The sequence below is a fragment of the Pteronotus mesoamericanus genome, unplaced genomic scaffold (assembly GCF_021234165.1).
Source record: "Pteronotus mesoamericanus isolate MK-2021 breed Mesoamerican mustached bat unplaced genomic scaffold, CSHL_Meso_final scaffold_54, whole genome shotgun sequence".
Taxonomy (NCBI): Eukaryota; Metazoa; Chordata; class Mammalia; order Chiroptera; family Mormoopidae; genus Pteronotus; species Pteronotus mesoamericanus.
Genome location: NW_026555321.1, coordinates 24,110,039 through 24,126,001, shown reverse-complemented (window position 1 = coordinate 24,126,001; position 15,963 = coordinate 24,110,039). Strand labels below are relative to the sequence as shown.

The 15,963-nt window shown below is 39.9% G+C and overlaps 1 protein-coding gene across 1 annotated transcript in view; it reads right to left on the bottom strand.

Moving 5' to 3' along the window:
* Positions 1 to 8,779, bottom strand: part of IL20RB (interleukin 20 receptor subunit beta) — a 28,235-nt gene extending 19,456 nt beyond the window's left edge. Inside the window, exon 1 of the mRNA XM_054594913.1 lies at positions 8,689 to 8,779. Coding sequence (XP_054450888.1) covers positions 8,689 to 8,764 — 76 coding nt within the window. The 5' untranslated portion in view covers positions 8,765 to 8,779. The remainder of the gene's footprint in view (positions 1 to 8,688) is intronic.
* Between the last annotated feature and the right edge of the window lie 7,184 nt (positions 8,780 to 15,963).

Here is a 15,963-nt window from a genome sequence, read left to right as displayed (position 1 = left end):
TATCAAGCCCCATGACCACGAGAGGATGGAGGTTGCTGGGGCCACCCCGCCTGCCTCCCCTGCTTCTTCTCTAATGTAGGACCTGGTGATGCACCTTCATCCCACCCTCAGCACCTATGGCCTGCCCTGTGAGGAAACACCTGGGGTACCCACAAGGCGAGCTTCCTGTCCTCTCCACCTCTAACCTTGAAATCACCCAAAGGACGAAAAGAAAAGAGGGCCAGCCAGCTGCAGTGAGGTGGCACGAAAGGGCAGGGCATGGTCCTTTCTGACACTTTCTCTGGTAAAGTAATAAAAAATTTTTCTAGTCAACTATGTGTGGAATGTAAAACTATAATTCATAATTCTATGAAATGGAAACCTCCAGACTCAGATGGTTTCACTGGAGAATCCTACCAAATATTTTTTTAAATTAACACTAATTTTACACAATCTCTTCCATGAAATAAAGAGGAAAGAATACTTCCCAATTTATTTTATGAAGCCAGTATTACCCCGATACCAAAATCAGACAAAGGTAGTAGTATATATTTAAAAATCAAAACAAACAAAAAAAAGAGACCTATATGTCTCATGCACTTAGATGCAAAAATTGTCAACAAAATATTAGCAATCTAAATCCCACAATACATAAAAAGGATTATACACCATGACCAACTGAGATTTATTTTAGGTATGCAAGGCAGGTTCAACATTCAAAATCAATTAATGTAATCCACCATATCAACAAGTTAAAGAAGAAAAGTCATACAATCATATCAACTGACACATGAAAATCATTTACAAAATTCAATACCCATTCATGACTTTAAAAGATTTTCTTCAAGAACAGCAGAGTTATCTGAACTTGATGAAGACCATCTACAAAAAAATCTACAGCTCATCCATCTTACTTAATGGTGAAAGACTCAGTAACTTTCACCTTAAAATTGGGAATAAGTCAAGGATTTCTACTCTCACCACTTTCTATCACCACAGTACTGTTGAGTTCTAGCAACTGCAATAAAGCAAACAAAATAAGTAAAAGCATACAGGCTGGAATGGAAGTAATAAAACTCCCCCTATTTGCAGTTGACATGATATGGCTATGTAGAAAATCCTACAGAATCTATAAAAGAAAACTCCTAAAACTAACGAGTTCAGCAGATTCAGCAAGTTCACAGGATACAAGATAAACATAAAAATTAATTGTATTTCTGTATATTAGCAATGAACACTTACACACTAAAAAATAAAAATACAGGTGTCCCTTGATACGAGCAGAGGATTGGTTCCAGGACACCCGCCCCCCAACAAAGTGGATACAAAACTCCTCAGTTGCTCGAGTCCCTTGTATAAAATGGTGTTTGTTTATAACCTATGGACATTCTCCAGTAAATATTAAATTGTGTCTAGATTACTTATAATACTTATTACATTTACAATGTAAATGGTATATAAATAACTGTTATACTGTATTGTTTAAAGAATATAACAAGAAAAAAAGTCTATATATGTTCAATACAGAAGCAACCATTTTAGGCCTAACTACCTCACACACATCAACAACACAACGGGTTCTTTTTCTGTTCATTGATTTTAGAGAGAGAAAGAAACATTGACTTGTTGCTCCACCCATCCATGCACTCATTAGCTGATTCTTGTATGGGCCCAGACTGGGGATCAAACCCAAAACTTTGGTGTATTGGGATGATGCTCTAACCAACTGAGCTACACTGCCAGGGCCATTCTCAAGTATGTTTGATTCATGGTTGGTTGAATCCGTGGATGTGAAAACTGGGTACAGAGGATCAATTGTACTATTTACAGTTAATCACACACAAAAAAAGGAAATACTTAAATGAAAATCTAACAAAACTATTTACGATTTGTATGGGGGAAACTCCACAATGCTGGTGGAGGATATCAAAGATCTAAATCAATGGAGAGAACTGCTGTGTTCCTGGATTAGAAAAGTCAACATAGTCAAATGGTAACTCTCCCCAAATGAATACAGAGGCTTAATATAATTCCTATCAAAAGTTCAGCAAGGTTTTTTTCTGTAGACATAGACAAACTTTTTCTAAAATTAATATGAAAAGTCAAAGGAACTAGAATAACAAAACAACTTTGAAAAAGAATAAAGTAGGAGGAATTAGTCTATCCAATTTTAACACTTACAGTAATTAAGATTGTGTGGCATTGTCAAAGCAATAGATAGATCGACTGGACAGAGTAGAGATCTCAGAGATAGAACCACACAAATATGCTCAACTGATTTCTGGCAAAGGTACAAAAGCAATTCCATGGAGGAAGGATAGCCTTTTCAACTAAATAATATTAGAGCAATTGGACACATAGCGGTATTTTCAGTAGAGACTTTAGCTGAGTGTGACCAGACTATTAAGAGTCTGGTGCTCAGAGTCTTAGTTTTGCCCACACAAAACTAGTTAAATAACACCTGTTTTTGTGATGCTGCATCCACCACACTGATCTCTCTCTCAAGACCTCTTCGTTTTCTATTGCTGTTGTAATAAATTATTACAAATTTAACATCTTAGAACAGCACAGATTATCTTACAGCTCTTTAGGTCAGAAATCTGACACTGGTTCCACTGAACTAAAATCAAGATATTGATAGGACTGACTTCTGGAGGCTCTAAGACAGAATTCGTTTCCTATTTCCTTGCCCTTCTCAGTTTCTAGTGGCCGCCTGAACTCCTTGTTCATGGCCCCTTCCTCTACCTTCAAAGCCAACAATGGCTAATTGATTCCATTTCATACTTCAAATTTTTCCTGCTTCTCCTGTCTTTCCAATCTTTCTCTCACTACATCCAGGACAAGTTATCAGCTTTTAAGGACTCATGTGATTAGCTTGGGCCCACCCTGATAATCCAGGATAATCTCCCAATCTCAAAGTCCCACAATATTAATCACAGCCTTAAAATCCTTATCTGCCATGTGCACATCTGTAGGGGATCATTATTCTGCCCACCACATGGGCCTTGCACTGCAGGAGATAACTTGTTCTTATGAACTGACATTATGCCCTAAAATAATGTAAATTGTCTCAAGAGAATTACCTTGTTAGTCACCGGAAGAAGAAAAGAGGAAGGCTGACCTAGAACTGGCCACTAAGCAGGCTGCTGGCATCACTCACTACCTGAGTACCTATCACCCACACCCCAGCCTCAAAAAGTATGCAAACAAATTCATGACTCAGAAAACTGACAGACTACTTCAGGATTTTAAAGTATGGTCTTAGGATCAGCAGTATCACATTCCCCAGGAGTTGATTAGAAATGCAGGCTCTGAGACTGTACCCTACACCCCATTGAACCAAAATCTACATTTTAACAAGAGTCTCCAGGTAATTCATATGCATGTTAAAATTTGAGAAGCACTGGTCGAGAGACTATGTAGTGGTTCTCATCATCCTTGGCTGCTCATTAGAATCACTTGGGAGGTTATTTGTTGTTGTTAAATTTTATTTTCAAGTAATTTCAGACTTACAGAAAAGTTACAAAACAGTACAGTAAACTACCATATGAAATCGAGAGTCCTTATGATTTTGATTTGATTTGTGACTATAGCTTTAGAAATCATTTGTTTCACTCTCTCTACATACCTCATAGACCCAGGCTTTCCCCATGATAATCATTAACCCCTGAGGCTGCAGAAGACAATAGCCCGGACCTAACAATCACAAGGTCTGGAGCCCTGGCAGGCTAAAGATAACATCTTGACCTAAATTACATTATTACAGCTCTTGAGCCCTAAGGTGGAATGACCCCTTGGCTACTTTTCTATGAAGCCACAAAGGGACACTGAAGCAGACCTTAGAGTTGTCTTCAAGACATAAAGAAGTGATTTATTACCCTTGCCTCACTTCCAACCAATCAGCTCTTAAAAGGACTGGAACCCCTAACCAACAGTGTCTTGTGATTTTGCCCTCTGTATTCTGTAACTCACATACCACTGGGAGGTTGGGTCTTTAAGAGCACGAGCTCACCTACAGTCCAGTTTGGACAATCCCATAATAATAATAAATTACTTCGTTTTTCTACTGCAAACCCCGGCTTATTGATTTCTCTTAGCCAATGCACATAGGAAGATGTACTCCTATATTGGGACTCAATAACACATACACCCTTCACTCAGCCTTCCATATGTATATAACCATAGTACAATTATGAACATTAAGATAGTTACATTGGCACAATACTATTAAGTAAGCTTCAGTATTTATTTGAATTTCACCAGTTTTTGTTTCAGGAAATAAATCCAGAATCCCAGATTTAGTTGTCATATCTAATTAGTCTCTTCCAAACTCTTCTTAGTCTTTCTTAGTCTTTCATGACCTTGACATTTTTGAAGAGTACTGGTCAATTGTTTTGTACAATATTCCTCAGTTTGTGTTTGATGTTTTTGTATGACTTGACTTGATTGTATATTTTTGGCACGTACCACAAGGAGTGCATGATGTTAACATGTCTTATTATTGATAGTAACCCTGATCACTTGATTAAGGCAGTTTCTCCACTGTAAAGCTACCATTTTCCCCTTTATAGTTAATAAATCAGTTGGGGGAGGTACCTTGACACGGCAAATATTGTTTCTCTTCAAACTTCCATCCATTACTTTTAGCATCTGTTGGTGGATATTACTTGCAACAATTATTTCCCTCCTGTTCCAATGTTGATTATCTATTTATTAATTGAAACTCTGTAAGGAAGAGCTATTTATTTCCACCATTTTTTTTTCCAGGAGAAAACTATGCATTTATTTTAAAGGAGGTAACTTTATACATTCTAACATGAATTAGCTCCAAGACACACTGTTACATGGAAAAAAGCAAAACACTAGTATGCAGCTGTTGGCTGGAGGGCAAAGGCCATAAATGTGCACATAATTGCATATGCAAAGCAAACTTCTGGAAAGGTGCAGAGAAAATGGTAATGGTGAAAACTGTTACTTCAAGAGAAAACTACTGGTTTGCAGAAGTGGGGAATCTAGATGGGAAGGACTTAATTTTCACTGTATTTACCTTTACTTAAAAAGTAAAAATTCACCCTCCCTGCTGTGGCTCAGTGGATTGAGTGCCAGCCTGCAAACTGAAAATTTGCTGGTTTGATCCCCAGTCAGGACACACACCTGGGTTTACAGACTGAGTCCTCGGTGGGGGTGCCTTCAACAGGCAACAAGTCAATGTATGTCTCACACATTGATGTTTTCCTCCCCCTCTTTCTCCCTCCCTTCCCCTCTCTCTAAAAGTAAATACAATCTTTAAAAAAAAAGGAAAAAAAGTGAAAATTCAGAAATGACTTTTTAAAACAAAAGAAGCTAACTGTAGCCGTGATAGGACTTAGGATGATAAGGCCTAGCATGCTCACCATGGGGGGAGAAGCCGTTATCTGTGTTCTGTCCTGGCTTCCCTATCAGTGAGAGAATACAACCCAAGTTCAAGGTTCTCTGTGGTCCCAGCTACTGTCACTTTACACATTCCTTTCATGGTCCTGGTGTCCCAGGAGGGGAAAAGCAGAGCCCCTGAAGTTCGCCTGCTTGGACTCACAATGGAGGATCAACATAGCCTCTCTTAGCCTCATCCACATTTATTTATTGAATTATTCATTTGTATCACTTTGAGCTCATGGAAATTCATTTTAGTCTATTTGTATTTATTTTGTCACTCAAATTGTTCCAGATTTGGCCATTGGGAACTCTTTCAGATTGGCTCCTGTGTCCTTTTGACTTACTCTCGTAAGTTTTTAAAGACTTAATAGACTTTATTTTCCAAATAATTTTATATATAATGAAAAATTGCACACAGTACACAGAGTTCCTATATACCCTTCACCCAGCTTTCCCTAATGCTAATATCTGATATAGCCACGGCATATTTGTCACAACTAAGAAACCAACATTGGTGCATTACTCCAAGCTTTATTTGAATTTTGCCAATTTTTCCACTAATATCCTTTTTCTACTCCAGGATCCAATCCAGGATACTTGTTGCATTTATGCCTCTATCCTTTTTTGAGCACTTCCTTACATACCACCAGATGGTCCAGACTTGTATTTTCTCTGCCCAGTCCTGCAATAGACTGCTTCTCCAAGGAGTCCCACCCAAGGAGCTTTGAAAAATCCCAAAGCCAGGGCAGCACCCTGAATTAATATTGATTAATATTAATATTGAGAGTCATGAAAAGCAGGGACCCACCCAGCAAAGCTATCATTTAGAATCAAAGGGCAGATAAGGAGTTTCCCAGGCAAGAAAAAACTAAAGGAGTTCATTATCAAGTCATTATTATTTGAAATGTTAAATGGACTTCTTTAAGAAGATCAAAACTATAAACAATAAAATGTCAATAAATACACATCTATCAACACTTGAATCTAAAAAACTAAGCAATCAAAAACAGAGACAGAATCATGGATAAGCAGACTGTTTTGATGGTTGCCAGATGGCAGGGGTATGTAGGGGAATGTGTGAAATGATAAGGGGATTAAGAAGTACAAATAGATAGTTACAGAATAGCCCTGGGGATGTAAAGTGCAGTATAGGAGGAATTGGAGTAGAACTTATATGCATGACCCACGGACATGAACAATGGTGTGGGGATTGCCTGAGGGGGTGGGGAATGCTGGGTGGAGGGGGAGAAAGGGGAAAAAAATAAGGACAACTGTAATAACATAATCAATAAAATATAATTTTAAAAAGCTGCATCAATGCAACCTCTACTAAAGCAATTATCTGCTGACACCACCATTTGTTTACATAACCAATATTTAATGACTAACATGGGGATGGGAGCACATTGACACCTTCAAAGAGCTTTTGTTTGCATCAACTCATTTGACCCTTCCCAAGCCCAAAGTGTCTATTTTCACCATTTCACAGGTGCAGAAATGGAAGTTATATGATATAGTCACTGGACTAGCAAAACAAAACACATATACAGGTTTTTCTGGCTCTGACATCCTTGTGGTTTCTACCACGGATTATTTTTTCTTTTTATTCTGCATAAGTTTATAGGTACCAGAAGAACACACTCAACTCCAGGTCTGTTCGATACAGAAGTTATCAGGAAAAGGCTTAAAGGATGAGACTGCCTCACCGAAGAAAATGTCAAATTAAAAAATGCTGGCCTTTCACCCTGGCCAGGTAACTCAGTTGGTTAGAGTGTTGTCCTGATATACAAGGTTGCAGATTCACTCTCCATTCAGAGCACATATAAGAATCAACCAATGAATCCATCAGTAGGTAGAATAGCAAGTAGATGTTTTTCTCTCTCATAAATCAATAAATTAAAAAATATATTTTAATTTAAAAATGCTGGCCTTTCCCCTTCTCATTTGGCCTCCTCATCTTATCCTTTTGGCTCCATGAGAAAAACTTGTCCCACCAACTAATCAATCAACCTGCTAACTAACCAATCAGGCACCATTCTTTGCCTATGCTGTGGACTCTGGGGACACCAGGAAAGCTGCCCAGATGCTGCCCTCAAGTCAATGCAGGAAACAGAGCCCACCAAAGCAGAGAAAATGAGGTCAGGGTCAAAGGAGAGAGAAGCCTGGGAAGGATCTGTGGGAGGAGGGAGTCTTGTGGAATGATAATGGGAAGATGGGCTTGGGATGGGGAAAGGAAATACAGATGGTACTTCTGGTCAGAAATTATGAGCATGTAATATGCCAACTGTGAAGACAGCAGCCACCTATGGTCCATATTTGTTTTCAAGGAGTGGTGAGAAATAGCATCAGGGCCTAAATATGTTGGATCATGAAACAAACAGCAGATTTGAACACCATGTGCTGAGCAATTGGAAGCTTTGAAGGTTTTGAACTAGGGACACCATAAATTTAATGTCTGAGCCAGTTGTAAACATTTGCAGCTCTCCTTAGCACTGATTTGTTGCCTGGTTAAAACTAATTAGAATAATTACTTCTGAGTGTTAAAAAAATAAAAATAAAATATAAAGTTCTCAAGTCTCCTACTTATACTACAAAGTGCCTAGAACCTTGGAGTATTAAAACTAGAAATTTCTCTTAAATATGATTTGACATGATGAAACATCAAAAGCTACAGAGCTGCAATTTTTGAAACAACAAAGCATGTAGGTACAAGCATCCAGGAGTAAAGCAGAGAAAATTATGTAATCTTACTGGCAGGGAAAGCACCCCAAACCAACTATTGCTTTTCAATGCTATGGAGTACCTACCTGACTGCTACCTTTCTGCAGTGACCAGGAGAGATACCCAATTTTTATGTCTTACCCCCAATACTAAAGAAAACTGTCTTTTTATTCATTTCTATTTTGTAGAATCTTTGCTCTATTTCTTGTCCCTACAGTTAGCATCTCTGATGTAAACACAGAGAGACTGAGATAACTATGCTGCAACTTTTAAAACCAGATGAGATAAACAACACCATGCAAGGAGCTCTACTAACCTTTAGACTATTTGTTTTGATGCCTTATCTTTTTAGAATGTTCTGTGGACATTAGGAGAGAGATTTCCAGACAGAACGCAGGTTTCTTCCTTTTCTTTAGGATGAGGGGATGGTTAGGAGGTGAGAAACCTTTTTTAAAACACACTTAAGATGTTTTATGCCTATATAATGTAACCCCAAACCCTGGGAAAGTATTTTTCACTTTCTTAACCCATATATTCAACTCCCAGTCTATTGGCTGTATTCTAATTCATACTTACCTATAAGCAAACATGGAATCAAGGGGTAGAAAAACCACATGATAAGACTTGTCGAGATTTCTTCTACAGTCATCATGAGGGTCTGTGTTAGGCAGACTCAGCTTGACCTGGAACATTGTTTCCTTTCACAATGAAACATCCTGTCCATCCCAGCCATCCTTGCTTCAGAATGTAGATGCGGGAGCTGAGAGGTCTGAGTTGTTACACAGCCTGAATTGTTGTGAAAACAGGAGCAGGCCCAGACAGCTCAGACAGAAGGGGCGGGCTGTGTAGCACCCTCCTTTCTGTCCAAACCCAGATATTGCATCAGGGGGAGTGGCCTAGGAGAGTTCCTGAGAAAAGGTAACTCTGGGGAGCTTGAGAATCTGTTTGGGGGAAATACCCTGGACAATAGGCTCTGTCCTGGAGGAACCCCATTGGAGTGAGCAGGCAGGATTATCTTGCCTTCTCATCAAATAGCTGTCCTCTTTCACGTCTCCATCTTGTGAGTTCATTCAAGCTGGGTACTGATTAGCTCTCCTTGCTAATACATATACATTCCAAAAACAAGTAGAAAACCTAAAAAAAAAAAACTTTAATACCTTTTAAAAAGTCAGGAGGGGGCGAACACTACGTAGTTTCATATTCACTTGCATTTGCAAAAAGAAAACCTGGAACAAGATACAGAAACTAACAAGATTGGTTACCTTGGGCAGAGGGAGTTGGAACTGGGACGATAAAGAAAAATGGGAATGAGACGCTTCTCAATATCTTTTGTTTGTTTTGGGGTTTAAAAAATGTTTTATTGTGGTAAAATACACACAACATAAAATTCACCATCTTAATCATTTTTAAGCATACAGTTCAATGGTATTAAATACATTCACATTGTTGTGCAACCATGACCACCATTCAGCCCCATAGCTCTCTTTATCTTGGAAAACTGAAACTTTGTGCCCATTAAACAGTAACTCTCCATTCTCCCTTCCCCCGCCCCTTCACCATTCTACTTTCTGTCGCAATGAACTTGCCTACTCTAAGTACCTCATGTAAATAGAATTATACAGTATTTGCCTTTCTATGACTGGCTTATTTTACTTAGCACAGTGTCCTCAAGGTTTAACCATGTTGTAGCACACTGCAGAATTTCCTTCCTTTTTAAGGCTAAATAAGATCCCTTTGATGTATATACCACATTTTGCTCATCCATTCATCCAGTGAAAAGCTGGGTTGCTTCCGTGTTTTAGCCATTGTGACTAAGGCTGCTATGAATATATATGTACAAATATCTCTTTGAGACCCTGCTTTCAATTGTTTTCGGTACTATATATTTTTATAGTTTGATTACTGAACCATGTGAATGTCTTATTGAAAAATTAAAAAGAATTTTAAAAATTGGAAGGAAACTTAATGATAGGGTTTAGCACCATAAAATGTTAGCTTTTTAAGGACACTGAATACTTTATAATGCAAATGCATTAGTGAAAAGAACATGAGTTTTAGAGTACAAGCAGATTTTTGGGTTCAGTTTAGGAATTTATTTGCAATGTTCCCTTGGGAAAATGAATCATTTATTCATTCAACATTCACTAAAGGCCTATACTATGTGTTAGATACTGGGAATCTAATAGTTCCTGTCCTCAACAAGAAGTCCCCAACTAGTGGAGAAGATGGATAGGAGAATAATCATAAATTGTTACTGAAAAAGGTGACAAATATTCAAAAGGGAATAAGGAAACATTAAGAAGAAACTCCTAACCCAGCATAGGGGGTAAGAGAAGGCTTCCTGGAGCAGGTGATTTTGGACTGAATATCAAATACTAAAAAAAGAATTAGCCAGGCCTGGTGTGTTTAGGAAACCATAAGAAGTTCAGTGCCACTGGAGAGCAAGGTGGAGTGGCAAGAAATGGGGTCCAAAGGTGGATAGAAATGGGATTCCAGAGAGCTTTGAATACCTTGTTAAGGAGCTTAGAGTTTATCCTTAAGGAGCAATGAAGCTTAGAGAGCAATGTAGGTCAAAGAAGGGGTTAAAAGCTCCAATCTGATCATGTCATTCCCTGCATTTGAGCTTTAAAGTTTATGACTAGGTTAGAGAAAACAGTAAAAGGGCCAGACTGGAGGAAGAAGGGCCAGGAGGGAGCTATGTCAGTTAGCTAGGTAAGAGATATTGTTCGTTTCCACTAGGCTTTCCCACGTCTGTAGAGAGGAGTGATTAAATCCAAAAGATGGAGGTAGAACTGACAGCTCCTAAATATGAGTAAATTGGGAGGGTGGAGGGGGAGGAGGCAAACATGACTTTCAGGTTCTAGGTTTGAGTAACTGGGTGGATGGCAGCACATCAGTGAAATAATGAAAAGGAGAATGATGGGTGGGGTCAGGACAGGCAGGGCTGGGGGCGGTATAGAAAAAGTTTGCATGTATTCAGCTTGATATACTTGAATTTGAGATACAGGCAGGGGTCCCCAGTACGTAAAGGATCTGTCTCACGTTTATGGGAACCCTTACCCCTACCTTTAGCATTTTAGTGGTAACTGAGATCAGGGAGTGAAATATTCAAGAAGAGTATGTAGATTAAGGAGGGGTGTAAATGTGATTCTGGAGAAGACTCACATTTAAGGACCAGCATAAGAAAAAAGAAATAGGGTGATATGGGGGTTAAAAATATGTCAGAGAGGTGGTCCTGGAACAAACTGTGGTCCTGGAAATGATGAAATATGGAGTGGTCACCAAGCAGGCGTGCAAAAGGGCGAGTCATTGAGCTAATCATTGAAAAATGTCCCCTGGATGATCATTTGTAATCTCAGTAAGAGAAATTTCAGTGGAGAATTTGAATCAGAAGCTAGATAGTTGTAGGATGAGGAGTGGATGTGCAAAGTAGTATACTTTGAATGTGTTTCAGTGTGAAGGGGGAAGAAAGCAATTCCAAGAGCCTCATTTTTTTCATTTATAAAATAGATACAATGATGTCTTACATAATAGTTAAGGGAATTAAGGATGCTGACAGAGCATATTAGCACAGTGCGAGGAACACAGGTCTTCCCAAATGCTGTTATATTTATTATATATATATATTAATAACACTAGCAGTAAGTACATTAGGGATAATTTTCTCTAACTGGCTGGCCCTGTGCAGGTTGCTCCTAGTTCAGCAAAGAAAGGCTTGCAGTTGGAGGTAACTACTGGAGGATAATAGTTAAAAGCATGAGCTCTGGAGCCACTGTCTAGATTGGCATCCAGGCTCTGCCACATTTACTAGTGTGTGTGTGTGTGTGTGTTTTTAAGACAAGTCATTTAAACAACCTGTTTTAGTGTCCTCATCTCATCTATAAATTGGAAACAGTTACAATAGTTAATTCAGGGCTGTTGTGAGAACTAAATGAATGGTACACTTAGAACAGGATCTGGCAAAGTAAGTGTGCAGTAAGTGTTAGCTATATATCTCTTTAATACACCATGACCGATGGACATGGACAACGGTGTGGTGATGGCCTAAGGTGGGGTGCAAGGCTGGGTGGAGGCAGGCAAAGGGAGAAAAAGTGGGGACAACTGTAATAGTGTAAACAATAAAAAAGAAAAGAATATTTGTTGTATGCTCTTCTTGATTCCAGCCCTCTGAGTCAGTGGCCACATTTGTACCATGACCTCTGGTCACCAGATGCTTGCATAGTTTCTCACTGCTCCCCTGTTGTCTGATTCTGGCTTCCCCTGACTTCAGGTCTGGACTCACCCCAACTTGCAGTGCTTCATATATCCTGGCCTCAACATCTGTCCCCATCTCACTTTTGTTCTCCCAGTCCTGGTTTCTGATTCCTCTCTCGTAAGTGCAATTCTGCCCAGTTTCCACATGTTAAAAGCTAACAATGAAAGCCAGTGTGTACTGGATATCTGCTATGTGCAGGGAATCATTCTAAAGGTTTTCCAGGATTATGTGCATTTCCACATTTTATCCAACAGAATTGCAAGGTAGGATTTGATTCCCAGCTTTTCAGGTGAGGACACAGGGCTCAGAGAAATTGATTTACTGTATATCAGGTATATTAGGGATGGAAATAAGAATTCCAGTCAAGGTCTGCCCAGTTTCAAGTTCTTTGCACTCAACTTACTGCCTCCCAATTAGCGTAACAGGGTGTTGAGCTAGAGGTCCCCAAAACAGAGATGCCCCGCCACGAACCTTGGCTTGGGGGATAGGGGAAACAGGAGACAGCCATTGAGAGGTACTCTGCGTATCTTTGGCAACTTGGCCAGCTTAATGGTTATGCTCGCTAAGGGCCAGGGAGATCAGCATGGCTTTGACTTTTGTGTAGCCATGATGTGAGGGCACGAGCTTACAGCGCCTGTGAGAAGCAGGGAGGCGGTTCCCGTTACAGTGCCTGCACAGAGGCAGGAAGGTGGTTTGCCCTGCATCACCAGGCCATACCTGCCGGGCCCAGAGTCATAATGGCAGCAGAGAGAATGTAAACTGTACAAAGAACTAGCAGATATAATCCACTGTGGGAGGAGTCAGAAATGGGGTTGTGCTGGAAGTTCTGGGTCAGAATTTATAATAGGCATGGCAGCCATGTCTCTGCCATGCGGTACGGGGAAGAGTAGTGGGCCTGCCAAGAAGGGTCCCCCACCAGCCTGCCACGAGGTATGGTGTATAAGAAGGTGCCACAGTTTGGAGTATAAGCTGGAGATCACGGAAACATGGCTGATGGTGCTGGGAAGTGCGGGACCTGCCCTGCCACGCATGGATTAATGGCAGATGCCTAAATGCTTAACTGTGATGGGGAATGCTGAGCCATGGACTTCGGTTTTTCTGAAAGACAGTATCTCTGACAGGCATATTCTGAAACTGGCATGGTTTGGCAAAGTGGGGCAGGACCATGTGTTTGTGGGTGTTTTAAAGAGAGTGAGACTTAATGGCGGAATTCCACCATTATTCTAAACCTGTATAACTTTTAAATAAATAATACCTTTTCATCAAACTCTGGCATAAGGAGTCATGCTTCTTGGCCCTGAGCAATCAGACCCCCAACTGTTTCAGAACTGCATAGGCTGGGGTTCTGTAACATTAGCACCAAAGGAGGGCTTACAATGTGTCTGAGGGCACAAAGGAGAGATCCAAGAAATTAGCAAAGGCTTTAGAGAACAGACCTCGATATGGAGTTCCAAAGATGTACTTGTATAGATTTGGGTAGGAGAGATGCATTCACAGTTCGGCATTCCAACTGGGAAAATGACATAAGCAAGGTCCAAGGACAGAAAAGCTGAAGGGAATACTGAGGAAAAGAAAAAGGAAAGGTAAGTAAACAGAAAATGGGAGAACAAGACTCAGCTAGGTATCCTGTTCACCAAACCTGGAGGTCTTAAGATAGCTCCCTACTTGGGAATGTCTTCCTGTCAAGATGCCACTGCTCAACACTGCCATGCTGACTAGGCAGTGTAGACTGGCAATTCTTCACAGGCCACTGCAAGGAAAGTCTCTGTCTTGGGCTCTGCACACCTCAAGGGGCACTAAGGGGTAATGCTATTGGCCTGGTCCAGCTTTTGAATGACAGTCCCTCTCAGGACAAGTTCATGACAACAAGGCACTCATACCATCCACCTCTGCATGGGACATGCCATTGGATAAGGACTTCTTGAGGGCTGTGCCTCACCTGCTGGCCTGTATCCTTGTCTGGAATCCCCAACTCTGATTTCGTTTCTCTCCAGTCTTTGAGGTCCTTCTCTTTCTAATACCTTTTCATCAGCTAGTTGTGATCTCCCAGTTTTTTATGCAACATGTTAGAACCAAACTATCCTCTAACCCATTGCCTGCACTTCTCAGGCTAATTCCCACTGCCTTTCAGAGTTGAAAGATCATTTATTCTGAAGATGAACTCCTGGAAAAGTGAAATTGTTTACCATCATAAGCAGGTACAGTCTAAGAATAGGGATTTTCGCCTATTACACTACTTGCCATTTAATATTTTACATTTAATTATGGAAGGAAAAGCAGGAAGAAACAAGGTTTTTATGAACCAGGAGAGAGGCAGTGGGGACAGATAAGGAGGTTGATGTAAGAAAAAGCCCTCTGAACCTCATAGGGCCAAGACTGGAATGAAGCAAGGAAAACAGTAGGGAACAAATTTAAAGCAATCACTCTCAGATTTGTGCAAGTACAGGCTAGGTCCTGGTGCCCTGGCACAGACTATGTACGTTGTCAATCACTCTGTTCCAATAACCCTGCCTTACCCTACTTAGAACAGAGTAATTCCAGACCCTTTACCAAGATTCCTAAGTATGTCTTGTTTTAGAACATCTCTCTCTTAGTTGTAACCCACTGCCTCAATTATGTATTTTTTGTTACACAAAGTATTTAAGCAGTGGAACTGCCTGTATCTTATATTCTTTTAACTCCTGCTGCCACTGAATCTGCTCAGTTTCCACACACTGTCAAGCTTTAGTTTTCAGGGATCTTGTAGCCTTTTTATATATTGCTTTTCAATTTCCTCTCTAGTTTACTGTGTGGCCACCAGTGCAGACCATTAGGAATCTAACCTCCCTTAAACTCAATTCTTTTAAGGTGTGATCAAATAAATCCCCTAAGTCTGTCAAACTGTCCTCTTTGCTGTAGCCATAACTGGTTTTTTTCCCCCCTGTGGACATTCCTTAACAATTCTTAAGATGAAGAATCAGGCTTTATTCAGAATAGCCCTCTGTAGTTAAAATTGCCACATTTAAACAAATACCATTTTATTCAATTTTAAAATTACTCGGGTTGCTGTATTCACTCAACCAGTGGTTTAATACTAGTCATCAGTGATTCTATCATGTGGAACACACAATATGCTCAAAGGTCAATTTTATCAGAAGCCTCCTTTGATCATTTCATGTAAATTAACCACCTGTTACTCTGCAAACACCCTCAACTTGCTCTATTTTTTTCTTCAGAGCACTACTCCATTAGGCATTACAGCACTAGAAATGTAAGTTTTATGACAGCTTGTGGACACTTTGTCTATTTTCGCTATCCTATTGCGAGGTTAGAAGTCCGGCACCTGAGCAATCAAGTATTTTAGGTGAGTTTGTTGGGGGGTTGGATGCTAAATATTTCCAAGAGCTATTTAAATACACACAATCATACATACAGATTAACAGTTCAAAAAACACTTTTTCATCTTGATACCAAGCAACTAGCATATATCCTAACGAAATAAATGTTTTCTATAACATCCCGCTTTACCTATAATCTAGAAAACCTATGAAAACAAGTAGTTTGTTTGGCATTACTTGCTCCTAGAAAAGACATGCTTACTCAAGGATGATTAATTT